Here is a 13,950-nt window from a genome sequence, read left to right on the forward strand (position 1 = left end):
AAGGTGTTACATCAAAAGTTACTGCAAAATAACAGCTCATGGTGTGGGAGTTGAAGATAGCGGGAGCATTCTGGACCCATAACCTAGAAGCTGATGAATTCAAAGCCGAGGTGTTAGCCATAGCATGATGGGTAACACATCTTGCCTATTAGTCAAAAGGTTTTGGGTTCAAGTCTTACATCAGAGACAGTATCTAAAGAATTAGTTAGCTAACAGTAATGAGAGAGTAGAGAGAAATAACTGCTTTTGAGGTTAGCAAACTGTAACTAATGGAGTGTGACAGGAATCAGTGCTGGAGTCACAAATACCTACACTCACTATAAATGATTGGACAAAGTGATCAAATATGTGATATCTGTGTTCTGAAGAAGACTCATATTAGACATGAAACATTAACTCTGTTTCTCTCTTCACAGATGCTACCGGACCTGCTGAGTTTCTCCAGCACTTTATGTTTTAATTATGTATAATATTTACATTGACTGGTGATACAGGGAACGGTGAGAAACTAAGTTGTCAACAGGACATGAAGAATTTATAAAGAGATGGGGATAGGCTTAGTGGTTGGATACATTTTGACAGGTGAAATATAATGTGGAAAAATGTGAATTTCCCCAATTGACTGGTAGAATATAAAATGGAGAAAGATTGCAGAACTCTGGGGTGCAGAGAGATGGTGTCCTGGTACATGAATCAAAAGAAGTTAGTATACAGATATAGCAAGTGATTGAAAGACAAATGAAGTGTTGATGTTTACTGAAAGGCTATTAAATATAAAAACAGGGACAGTTTGCTACAGGGCCTTGGTGAGACCTCCAGAGGATAGAGTACAGGTCTGGCCTCCTTAGCTCGGTGAGAAATCCATTAGGATGGCAAGTGTAGGAGAATGAGAGATGCTTTTATAGAAACAAATAAGATCCTGTGAGGCCTTGACAGGATGGATGCTGAGAAGTGAGTGAGCATAGAACAAGGAGACACTGTTTAAAACTCCCAAGAATGAGATGATTAGAATTTGATTTTTCTCAGGGGGTGATTAGTCTGTGACATTCTCTTCCCCAGACAGCAGTGAGACTTCATCATTAAGTTTATTCCAGGATGAATGAGACTCCTCCACCAACTGGAACAGTCATACCTCAGTGACATATGGTTATCCCATTTTGAATGAGATGTCTTTCAGATCCATATGACATTGATACCAGCAGCTAATTCTGATGGGAACACATTGTGGCAAGAATCAGGAGTCCACTTTCTAGTGGACAGTTTGTGAAATCCAGGAGGAATCTGATTGCTCCCCTGATCTTTGCGATGAACCCCTAGCTGTTGCCCAAAGTCTTCCCTCTTTTCTGCCAGTCACCAGCTTTTCTGTGAAACTCTCTCTCTGGTCTGAGCATCGTGGTGTGAATAGGCTCCTTGTGCCACAGAGGGTTCTTTAGCATCAATTTGGAGGACCCTCCTCCCTGTCAGCTGGGGTGGGAAATGATGCTGAATTATTTAGATAACATCCCAAGTTAAATAATCTGAACCTCAGTGAACTCTGAGGTAGATCACCATGTCCCAGCCACCAAATGTGGAGCTGTTGATGCAGTCCCATCGTTGAATTAGCAGTGACCTGAAGCTCCAACAGACACTGACTCTTTTTTATTGTGTATTTCAATTCCACTTCCTCTTTAGGTTCAAGGCGAAGCCACAATTTCAGTCAATCCCACTTACACCCAACTCCGATTTGTGAAATCGTAATTATATGCAACGAATTACTTCCTTAGCTTTGACGTACACTGGTCAACCATCAAAAAACAGCAATTTCAACAGAAGTTAAGACTTTGCAACCAGAGTGTTTGCAAAATCCAGTGAGTGAGAGTCTGAGAGAGTAGGTATAGTTTTCATTAATAAAATGGATCAGAATTTGCCTTTGGTTCTTAATACAATCAAACAGCTATTACACCAACAAGGTTTCAATTTTACTTAGTGTGCAGGCCCAGGAACTTCCGTACAGAAGTGCATCTACTGTTCAAAATTTGCTCATATGCTGTTATACATCACTTGTCCCACTGAGCAGGTGAATGCAGACTTTTTTTTTACATACTCAGGTTTTTTTTTAAAAGCTGTAATCATAAGCAATCAACATCACGTTGCAATTTCCTTGTTCCAGAGCTACAATTTGAAGACTAGCTTTAAAGGAAACATCTCAATGGAACGGAGAGGAAAAAGAAAGAAAAGCTTTTGATTCAGATTCTGACTCTTGTGTGAAGCATTGGCGGTTCCTCCTCCAACTGCATTCTCAAATAACCATGGTATAGGGATTTTTAAATTCAGTGGTTAGTGTGAGTCTGCTAAACAAACGAAAATAGAGGGATATGGACCAAGGGCAGGCAGGAGGGATTAGTTTTATTTGGCAACATGTTGGGCACAACATCGCATGTTTTGCTGTTCTATGTTCTAAAACTTTTAACTTCAAACTAAAGTAAGATTTATGGAGTTTATTTCAACACCATATGAGAGAAAACTTGATATATATATGTATAAGACTTGTTATTTCTTAGCTTCCACTATCCTTTGCTATGGATAATTGCATATAATGAAAGTCTTTTGCTTTTGAAATGAGCTGGGTTTCTGGGGTGGGGAAGGAGTCATTATTAACATTTCTGTGTGGAAAATCTCTCCTCTAGTTGTTCAGAAACAAACCAGCAAAAATGACCTCCCACAGTATCTCTCAGATTTTGATTCTTTCACTTTGACTGAGCAGATTATTTAGACTTCACCATTTTAAGAGTGAAAGAGGAAATGGTCACATTTTCAAAGCAAGTTGCTGTCTCCTGAGAGATCCAGCACATTTCAAAATGTTTTAGTTCTGAAAACATGGTTTGTGGAGAGTTGCAGCTGAGTTTATATCATCAAGAGATCATTGCACTTTCAATCAGGCCTTTAATGTAGCTCTGCCTTGTGTGTTTTTGGCAAGGATGTTACACAGAGGAGATTTCATTATGCCTGTTCCACAAATCCTAATACACTTCTTTCTGAATATTGTGCTTCAATTCTCACTGCTGACAATATTCATCTGGATAAATGAGGAGAATTCTAGGGGCTGGATTTTGCCAAAACTAATCACCTGCACAATGGATCTTTATCAGTTATTCACCACTTTCAGCAAATTAGCGGGCAACAATTTGGACTGAAGTGGGTACGTGGGATTAATCAGCCCCACTATAATTATTGCTTTACAAACATTTGGAACTGGTGGAGCACGTGGTGATATCAGGTCAGTAATATCGGGTCCTATACGCCAATGACCTTCCAGAGATGACTTTTCCCAAATCCCGAGGTTAATAATCAAAGATGCAGAGGACTGATGCTGCTTCCATTAGCTCCATGTCAAAAGTGAGAAAGATACTTAAAGATTCAAAGTCTGTTTCAGAGCACCCCTGTCACCGAGCCTCACTATCCATATACAAATTTCTTTAGTCCTCCCTGTCTTCCAGAAAGATCACACAAGAACAGTTGTTACTTACAGTCATAAAGTCATAGAGTCCTATAGCAAACTAAACCAGTCCCATTTGCTTGTATTTGGTCCATATCCCTCTAAACTTTTCCGATTCATGTACCTGTCCAAATGTTTTAAAATTTGGTTGGAATGCCATGCCTCTAGGAATTCTCGTGCGTGTCTCTGTTTGGCTTGTCCTAGGATGGATGTGTTTTCCCAGTCGAAGTGGTGTCCTTCTTCATCTGTATGTAAGGTTACCAGCGAGAGAGGGTCATGTTGTTTTGTGGCTAGTTGATGTTCATGTATCCTGCTGGCTAGTTTTCTGCCTGTTGTCCAATGTAGTGCTTCGTCCAGAGGCTCACTGAAGATGTTACCTAGCATGATGATGAAATGTCTGAAAATGTGGCAATTAATACTACCCATGATCAAACTTAACGCATTATCATGTAAGGAGCAAAGATAAATGAGTAGATATGACTGGGCCCTCAATGATAAATGGTGGTTTGGTTTCCTTGGAGAGAAGGTTTAGGCTAATCACCACGAGATTTGGACTGAAGTGGGTACATGGGATTAATCAGCCCCACTATAATTATTGCATCCTTGTTCTTCTGACTTGTTTCAATAAATTGTAAGAAAACTCTTGTATCAAATTGAAACACTCAGCAGAAAATATCAAATAGTGGCAGCAAAAGTACTCAAACTTCACTTATCTTTGGAATATTTTCCTTATTATTTGTAGGTTTACTTTGAATGTGAAGGAACAGACCATTTCGATTTGGAGTCGGATGAACAGACCTTGTGAGCGAAAGCAATACATGAATCCTCTGTACGAAAGAAACAACCTCGCCATCTGGCCTTCTGTGGCTCCACAGAGTTTGCAGCTTTGGCAAGGTACATGGGGCTTTAGTGAAAGCTGCTAACCAGAAAGCTAGCTCCCCTTTGTATCGGGTCTCCTGACCCCATCAATCAGCTGGCACTAAAATAAACCAAACAGGCAGCAGGTGATCTGACCCAGATTTTGGATGAGGCTTTGAACAGAGCCTGCTTTCCCTCTCCAGGTCAGGGAAAACAATGCAGGAGACTATTTTGGAGAAGAACATTGGACTGCTCCCCAGTATTGTGGCTAGTATCTTACTGCCATTAGACAAAAACAGATCAACTGGTCCATATCACGTGACTCTTTGTGGGAATTTGCTATAGGCGTATTGGCTGCTGAATTTCCTACATAATAACCATAACCGACCTCCAAAGTATTTCATTGACCTTGAGCCATCTAAAAGTTGTAAAATGTTCTTTACAAATAGAAGTTCTTTATATCCTTTTCTATTTCTCCTTCACTGCCTATCTTTATCTCACCATCTCCCTTGCCCTTTATTTCTTTCTGTCTTTCAGTCTCTCCTTTAAAAATGCCGTTTCGAAGATGTTGAGAGGAGTTGGATGTTGTCATCTCCCCACGAGGGGATAGAGATTGCCAACGCTCAATTCTTTGTCATACAAATGTTGAAATGTTGCAGAATACACTCACAAGGTTTTACTGGGAGGAGCTGAAGTTCTCAGAGAATGGAGGAGAGTTGTAGTTCTGTAACAAGCCTGGAAAGTCAGCACAGCAACTGGGCCAGGACTAGAAACATAGACACTGTTGACAAATATAATCCACGTGGGAATGTGTAAGCAGCGACCATACATCAGGATGCTGTCCCTTTGTTAATTACAAGAGCAGAGCTCACTCACATTACCTCTGGCAAGCTGCCTTAGTGCAGTGATAATACAGTTGCACAGCTCTGTGCTGCCTTATTGATTGTCTGAAACTACAAAGCTGAAAGAAGGAACTGTTTTATTCAGAGCTTCCACTCACTGAGGAGGCTTCAAGCTAATCTATGTCCAATAGTCTGCTCTGAAAATTCTGTTCATATTTGGATGGCTGCAGTAAATTCCACCCCAGCAGCTGAGACAAACCATAACATTCTGAGTATAATAACCCACAACATTTTAAAATGTCAACCCACTCTGTGTAAACCCAATATTACCAGAACCTTTTAAAACATTCCAGAGACCTTTCCCCAGGGCAGAAATGGCTGACACAAGGGGTCATAATTTTAAGACAATTGGAGGAAGGTTCAGGGGAGATGTCAGAGGCAGGTTCTTTACACAGAGAGTGGTGGGTGTGTGGAATGCACTATCAGCAGTCAGAGACATTAGGGACATTAAAACGACTGCTGGACAAGCACACGGATGGCAGTACATTGAGAGTTGAGTAAGTTAGGTTGATCTTAGATTAAAATAAATGCTTGGCACATTGTGAGCCAAAGGGCCTGTGTCTTCATCAAAAGCCAATTAGTTCTTCCTTGGGCCACACCCCATTTCTATGAGGTGGTATGGTGGCTCAGTGGTTAGCACTGCTGCCTCACAGCACCAGGGTCCCAGATTCGATTCCAGCCATGCGTGGCTATCTGATGGTGTTTGCACATTCTCCCTGTGTCTGCATGGGTTTCCTCCGGGTACTCTGGTTTCCTCCCACAGTCCAAAGTTGTGCAGGTTAGGTGAATTAGCCATGTTAAATTGCCCACAGTGTTAGGCGCATCATTCAGAGGGAAATGGGTCTGGGCGGGTTACTCTTCGGAGGGTCGGTGTGGACTGGTTGAGATGAAGGACCTGTTTCCACTCTGTAGATAACCTAATCTATACAGAAAGTTTTGCACTTTTTGGCATGTGTTTTTTTACATTAATGAAACAGGATAAAAACATGACAATTGTCCAGTAATTACAGATGAGGATTGTCTTATTGACTGTTTATCACAATAGTATCATTCAAAAAATTGTCTATTATTAATTTCACTGTTATCATCCTATATAATTGACTTTTTAAATTCTTGATTGATCCTGCAATGTATGTTTTTCAGGTACAAATTGACGCCAGGTAACCAACCACCTCTGTAACAGTTGGTCCAGTTTGACAGTCACCTGAGTGACCTGTCGTTTTGTTTCAGGGTTGTTCCTGAGATGGAATCGATCACCAGAGCATCAGAACGAGGCATGGGAGCAGATTCATCACATAATGGAATCCTCCAGGAGAAAACCACATCCAACAAGTGCACAACTGTCTGCTCCAAAGGAAGACTACTGAACTGTCAGAGCTTTCAGCACTTGGTATTCAGAGACCACTGTCGATCTGAATGACTTTCAGAACTTTTCAGCCTCATCCTTTCAAAATCACAACTAGCTGGAGGGATGTAGAAAAGACACAACTATAACTCAGACTGTTCATCCACCGAGATCAGCGAAGGGAACTGAGTTGAAAGGAGAGTAGGAGAGAAAGCAGTTTCCATCTTGATTAACACAATAGTAGCTGAATAAAAGTTTTAAAACTTTGTTTGTTACTTTATTATTTGAGCTGCCAAAAGAAAAATGATGATAAACCAGCTGTGAACTCATTGCAGATTATAAGATTTTTCTCATTACAGATGACTCTCTCCTTAGCTACAGATTTTTTAGTTATATTTATACAGTTACTTGTTTCGATTCTGATGTAGGTACGAGATGAAGGTAGAGTTCAGAGCAGCCAAATTGACTGGAGAGGCTCTCCAGCATTGAAGCTGGATCAGCTCACACCATTCTCCTGAATACTGTTTTTCAAGTATAGGGATAGCATTTTTAGCTACATTATTTAGCAATTTTGTTATATTTTTGAAATACTTTTGTCCTGAAGTTATTCACCGTCAGAATTTTTATTGAATGCTTTGTGATTTTTTTTTACTGCAGTTATATAAAACCCTGGTTAGACCACACTTGGAACATTATGTCCAGTTCTAGTCATCTCATTATAGGAAGGATGTAGGTGCTTTACAGAAGATGCAGCGGAGATTTTGAGTGAGCTCAGGCTTTTCACACTGGAGAGAAGAAAGAGGAGAGGTGTACAAGGTAATGAGAGGCATAGATAGAGAAGATAGCCAGGGCAGAAATGGTTGTCACAAGGGGTCACAAGTTTAAGGTGATTGGAGGAAGGTTTAGGGGAAATATCAGAAGTAGGTTCTTTACACAGAGAGTGGTGGGTGTGTGGAATGCACCTCCAGCGGTGGTAATAGAGTCAGAGGCATTAGGGATATTTAAGAAACTGCTGGACAAGCACATGGACGGCAGTAAAATGAGGGGTGTGTTGATCTTAGATTAAGATAAATGCTTGGCACATTGTGGGCTGAAGGGCCTGTACTGTACTGTACTGTTCTATGTTCTATGAATTGGCAATTTCTCATGTATTTATAGCATTATCAGCAAAATTGCTTCAGTTTATGTAGAGAAGTTCAATAAGAGACTTCCATTAAGATTACAAGATAATATTTCAAATTCACAGCTACATAGATAATGTGAACAGCTACTTCCCTCTCTAGTAAGTGCAATGGTCAAGAGTAGAAATGTATATTGTAGGTACTTGGGACTTTCAGCTCTCCATACCTTATTTTTTTAAGCAAGAGAAAAGATATGAGTCTTACTCCAGGTTTACTGTCTCAGTAAATAACAATGTCATTGTATTTTACTAAATGTTGCATTTTAATTGAAGGTCATTAAAGGGTTTCAGAATGTAGACAAGCAGTGCTATGCCATCCAGTGTTGGTAAAGAAGTACTGCAATAATATTTGGTGTGGCTGGTTCAATGGACATGTGCCTAAACCTCACCCACCCAATTCAAACTAAAACCTCACACTCTGAGAAGACACTGAACTAAGAAAGTGGAGAGGGCTGTATATGTTGTTAATATATTTCAGGGAGTGGAATGGTAATAAATGTAGTTTGTTTCACAGAATAATTAATAACATTACACTGAATACGTTCTCCCTTATATACAGAATAATCATTACATTACTGAATGTCACTTCTCCAAAAGCAAGATCTGTGTTTTGCAAAGTGACGAAGAAATTTTGTGTTCATGAGCTGAAGAGAGTTTTATTTCATTTATCAGATTAACATGGAATTGTTAATTCTACACATTAATAAAGTTTCAAAACATTTATATTTGTACAAAATCAAAATTTAAATAAAAGTTATTGGTACAATCCTCATTTGTAATATTGCATTTGATATTTTACCTTTGGCAGTAAAGTTAAAGACCGACTATAATCCTGCTCTCTTGTTAGAGAGAGAGAGAGATGTCCGATGGTGCTTTAACCTGAAGGTCACCATGCCTCAGGTGAGTCACGAGATTGAGAAGGAGAATCTTTCATGGTGTCGTCAGCCAGTGCAGGAATTAAACACACGCCATTGGCATCGCTCTCCATCGAAATGCAGCCATCCAGTGAACTGAGCTAACTGTATCAAACAGTTAAATACATTTAAATCCTTTTCAATGTCACTTCAAACAATTTATTGATTTCCAATTTGTTCACTATATATAATAGAAATGAAATGAGGAACAGTTCAGGATAAATTTGAGAAAAGTCGGAGTCACCTCATTGTGTACACACATAGAGGTCTGTGTGTGTGACAGAGAGAGAGGGAAGTTTGGAGGAGGAAAGGGGGAGAATCCAATTGGGGAAAGTTCCAAATGCCCCACCTCCCTATTCCACACACACCTACTCAGTTCCTCAGGAAATCCCATGTGTAAACCTTCTGAGAGACTTTGTATATTCACTGAAATAATTAAACTCCAAAGGCATTCATTATTTTGAGGAGATGGAAGGGTATCTGGGAAAGTAATCAATGCTGAAGTCTGGGTATAGTTATTCAGTTAAGAAATTTAGTACATTCGATTAGCCCCCGAAATATAAAAAAGGAACTGTAAGAATTTCTATCGATATTGAAAAAAGAGAAGTTAACTAAATGAGCATTGGTCTTATAGAAAGTAAGTTAAGGGATTAATAAGGGAGAATAAAGAGGATCGATGAATTGCACAGACATTTTGCAGCAGAGTGGGTTAGGGCCAGGGACACTATCACTGTGCCACATCAACGACCCAGCCTCTACAGCCCTCTGCAGTAAAGAATTCCACACATTCACAAATGCCCAGGGAATGCACATTCACAAATGCACATATTCCACCTAATCGTTTATATTTACATATAGTCACATTGTACAAAACTATGCACAAAGTCACAATACAGCATTTAAAAAGTCAAAAGAACTGTGGATGCTGGAAATCTGAACCCCTAAAGGGTCACTTGATCCGAAACATTAACTCTGAATTCTCTCCATAGATGTTGCCAGATCTGCTAAGTTTTCCAGCAATTTCTGTTTGTGTTTCACATTCGCAGTCATGGCTGTTCCCGTTTATTCAAGAGGAGGCCACTCAGCCCTTGAAGCCTGCTCTCCCATTCAATAAGTTCATGGTTGATCTGATTTTAACCTCAACTCTGCATTCCTGTATATCCCCAAGAATCTTTCACCCCCTTGGTCATTGAGAATCGATCTATGTCTGCCTTAAAAATATTTAGAGATACTGCACCCACTGCCTTTTGATGTAGGGAATTCCAAAGGCTTTCAACTCTCTGGGAGGATAAAATGTTTCCTCATCTCTATTTTAAATGGGTCCCTCCTTATTTTTAAACTGTGACCCCTGATTCTAGAGTCTCCCACAAAACATCCTTTCCACATCCACCCAGTCAACTCGGTTCATAAGTTTCAATTATGTTACCTCTGCCTCTTCCAAACTCCACAGGATACAGTCCTGGCCTGTTTAGCCTTTCCTCATAAGGCAATCCACTCATTCCAGGGATTAGTCTAGCAAACCTTCTCTGAGCTGCTTCTAACACATTAACATCCCACCTGTAAGTGCATTGACTGGTATTGAAAACAGTATCCCAGATGCAGCCTCAATAATACCCTCTATAACTGAAGTGTTACCTCCCCGCTCTTATGTTCCATTTCCTTCACAGTAAACATAACATTCTATGAGCTTTCCTGATTTTGCAGATTAACCTTTTGTGATTTATGCACTCAGACAACCAGATCCCTCTTTATCTCAGAGTTCTGCAAACTCTCACTATTTAGATAATGTGATTTTTTTTTATTCTTTCTGCCAAGATAAACTATTTCACTCTTTCCCACATTGTACTCCATGTTCCATACCTTTGCCCATGCACTTAGCCTTTCAAAATCCCTTTTTAGTTCCTTATGTCTTCTTCACAGCTCACTTTCTGACCTATCCTTGTCACATTGGCAAATGCAGTTATTGCATCTCTTGGCCCTTTCATCCAAATCATTTGTAGAAATTGTAAAGAGTCAAGGCCCAAACACTGACCCCTGTGGAACATCATCCGTGACATCGCACTAACCTGAAGAAGACCCATTCATTCCTATGCTGTGTTTCCTGTTAGCCAGCCAGTCCTCTACCCATGCCAATGCATTGCCCCCACAGTAACTTTTGATGTGGCACCTTATCAAAGGTGCCTGTGGCTCCACGGTTATCACTGCTGCATCACAGCTCCAGTGACCTGGGTTTGATTCCAGCCTTGGGCAACTATCGGTGTGGAATTTGCACATTTTCCCCGTGTCTGCGTGGGTTTCCTCCAGGTGCTCCAGTTTCCTCCCACAATCCAAAGATGTACAGGTCAGGTGAATTGGCCATGCTTAATTTCCCATAGTATTCAGGGGTGTGTGGATTAGATGCATTAGTTAGGGGTAAGTGTAGAGTAATAGGGTATGGAAATGGGTTTAGGTGGGATATTCTTCTGAGGATTGGTGGAGACTTGTTGGGCTGAAGGCCCTGTTCCCACATTGTAAGGATTCTGTAATTCTAAAAGCCTTCTGGAAATCTAAGTAAAATACATCCTCTGGTTCCCCTTTATCAACAGCACAAGGTATCTGCTTCTTGTCCATATTGAGTCTCAATGGGGAGTGTAGGGCAGTAGCTCAAGGTCCTTGGCCAGTCCTCATTCTGTTTCACAAGGACATTGGACATAAGAGACACCGTAGACCCTTTGGCCCTTTGACCATATTCTACTATGTCAGAAAACCATGGCTGATCTCCCTGTGGCTATCAACTTCCCTTTCCTGTCCCTTCCTTCACATCCCCATCACTCACCCCCAAACCTCACTTCCCCATCCTTCCCATTCCCCTTGACACCCTTGTTTATCAAGACTCTATCCAATTCTGCCTTGAATAAATTCAATGACATACCTCCATTATCCCAGGGGAAGAGAATTCCACAGACTAATAGTCTGGTTGCGTTTGCTAAACCAATGAGATTATCCATTTGGATTTTACACTTGAGCTTCTGGGTGGGACAGGGGTTCAGGAGTTTCTGCCTCACAAAAGGCAATCAATTTTTGGCAAAATATATTTTTGAATGAACCTGTTGAGGGATGCTATGACACACCTGCTGGAGCAGGTGGGACTTCAAAATAACTCAAGCTCACATAGCCGATAGTGTCACATCCCCCAGTTACAGCTGACCATTGACACCACCAGTTCCTGACACTCTGAATCACAGCGGCTGGGAAGTTTGTGAATGAAAAGAGTCATGGCAGTGAGGCCTGTGTATGCACAAGGTCTAGCTACAATCTGGATTGATGATCCAGGTGAGGTCTAGTTAAGATCTAGCGATTGCATGTTATCTGCAGCTCGTACAGCCTGAAGATTTTGGGAGGTAGCTACATTTTTGATATTTGGGGCATCTCATTTTTAGCACACTTCCTATCACCACAGAAACAGGAATGTGACATGATTGCTGGGAGGCAATAGATAAGCAGGAACGATTGGGGAAAAAACGAATTTAGTTAAATGAACGAGATGATCATGTTTGTCATAAAGACGGATTGATTTGTACTCAAAGTGAAAGTTTTACTTCAGGTTAAAGGTTGACATTGCTAATTATAGTCACTGTCTGACTACATTCATATGCAATCTCATGGAGTGACTTTATTCAGTTTCTGGGGGAGTTTCTCTGTGCTGGGAACGACACTCAGGTCTGAGCCATTGACACACATTGGTACATTAAGATTGGTGTAGCCAGCAGCATTTTTATTAAATCACCACCTCATTTCTGCAGAATATTACACTCAGCGGGGAGACTGAACAATTAGATTTCTAACCGGAACGAAGTGAATTTGTGTGACCCAATTAAAACAAGAATCTGTCTCAACCTCTGGTTATTCCAGGCAGCAATTCTAGCGAAATCCAATTAAAGCAAACTCCCTTAAACCTCCTTCCCTCTCATGCAATTAATTCTGGGAATGCTCAATCATCAAGCAGTGTTAATCATGAAAACCCCAGGCACAGTGCTGTGAGCAGCCAGAGTAAAGGTGTATTCCTCATTATAAAAACATCAATTTCGACATCCTTTTCATCTCTCTCCATTGATTTGAAACCTCTGAATTGAAGAGCTGCTGCCCACCACTGTATAATCGAGAGCTCTTTGTCAATACCTGATTCAGAAGGTTCATGATGAGCAAGGAGATGTTCAAGGGGGAGGTGGTGATATTGTCACCGGACTAGTAATCCAGAGAATCAGGCTAATGCCCCCTCATGGCAGATGATGGAATTTGAATTCAATAAATATCTAGAATTAAAAGTCTCATGATGACCATGAATCCATTGCCAATTGTCGGAAACACCCATCTGATTCACTAATGTCTTTGAGGGAAGGAAACTGCCACCCTTACCTGGTGTGGCCTATATGCGACTCCAGACCCACAGCAGTGTGGCTGGCTCTTAACTGCCCTCTGCACAATTGGGGATGGGCAATAAATGCTGCCCTAGCCAGTGATCCTATGAATGAATCACCAAGTCAGAAAGTTATTTAGTTTCATGTGACCAACCGTGTTCAACCAGGAAGGATATTGTGAAACTTGAAAGGGTTCAGAAAAGATTTACAAGGATGTTGCCAGGGTTGGAGGATTTGAGCTACAGGGAGAGGCTGAACAGGCTGGGGCTGTTTTCCCTGGAGCGTTGGAGGCTGAGGGGTTTCTTTATAGAGGTTGATGAAATCATGAGGGGGCATAGATGGGGTAAATAGACAAGGTCTTTTCTCCAGGGTAGAGAAGTCCAAAACTAGAGGGCATAGGTTTAAGGTGAGAGAGAAAAGATTTAAAAGTGACCTAAGGGGCAACGTTTTCATACACAAAGTGGGGTATATATGGAATGAGCTGCCAGAGGAAGTGGTGGAGGCAGGTCCAATTACAATATTTAATTGGCATCTGGATGGATATATGAATAGGAAGAGTTTAGGGGGATTTGGGCCAAATGAGACTCGATTAATTTTGGATATCTGGTTGGTATGGATGATTTGGATCAAAGGGTCCATTTCTATACTGTACATCTCAATGACTCTATTCCCTAACAACATTTAGAGGCTGAATGAGTGGATATTTTCTCATCACACTGTTCAGAGATGATGGTATATACCTCGGTAACATGTGGGACTTAGAGTCATAGAGATGTACAGCATGGAAACAGACCTCTTCGGTCCAACCCATCCATGCTGACCAGATATCCCAACCCAATCTAGTCCCACCTGCCAGCACTTGGCTTATATCCTTCTAAA

The 13,950-nt window shown here is 40.9% G+C and overlaps 1 protein-coding gene across 3 annotated transcripts in view; it reads left to right on the plus strand.

The window, feature by feature from the left end:
- Positions 1-8,528, plus strand: part of LOC140453352 (myotubularin-related protein 9-like) — a 48,841-nt gene extending 40,313 nt beyond the window's left edge. For 2 of the 3 annotated variants that reach the window (XM_072547911.1, XM_072547912.1), the window contains 2 exons: positions 4,218-4,369; positions 6,466-8,528. In XM_072547911.1, the coding sequence (XP_072404012.1) occupies positions 4,218-4,369; positions 6,466-6,602 (289 nt within the window). In that variant the 3' untranslated portion in view covers positions 6,603-8,528. Of the gene's footprint in view, positions 1-4,217; positions 4,370-6,378 lie in introns of all 3 variants that reach the window. The other variant, XM_072547913.1, reaches the window with a different exon arrangement.
- Positions 8,529-13,950: the final 5,422 nt, after the last annotated feature.

The sequence above is a fragment of the Chiloscyllium punctatum genome, chromosome 27, assembly GCF_047496795.1.
Source record: "Chiloscyllium punctatum isolate Juve2018m chromosome 27, sChiPun1.3, whole genome shotgun sequence".
Taxonomy (NCBI): domain Eukaryota; kingdom Metazoa; phylum Chordata; class Chondrichthyes; order Orectolobiformes; family Hemiscylliidae; genus Chiloscyllium; species Chiloscyllium punctatum.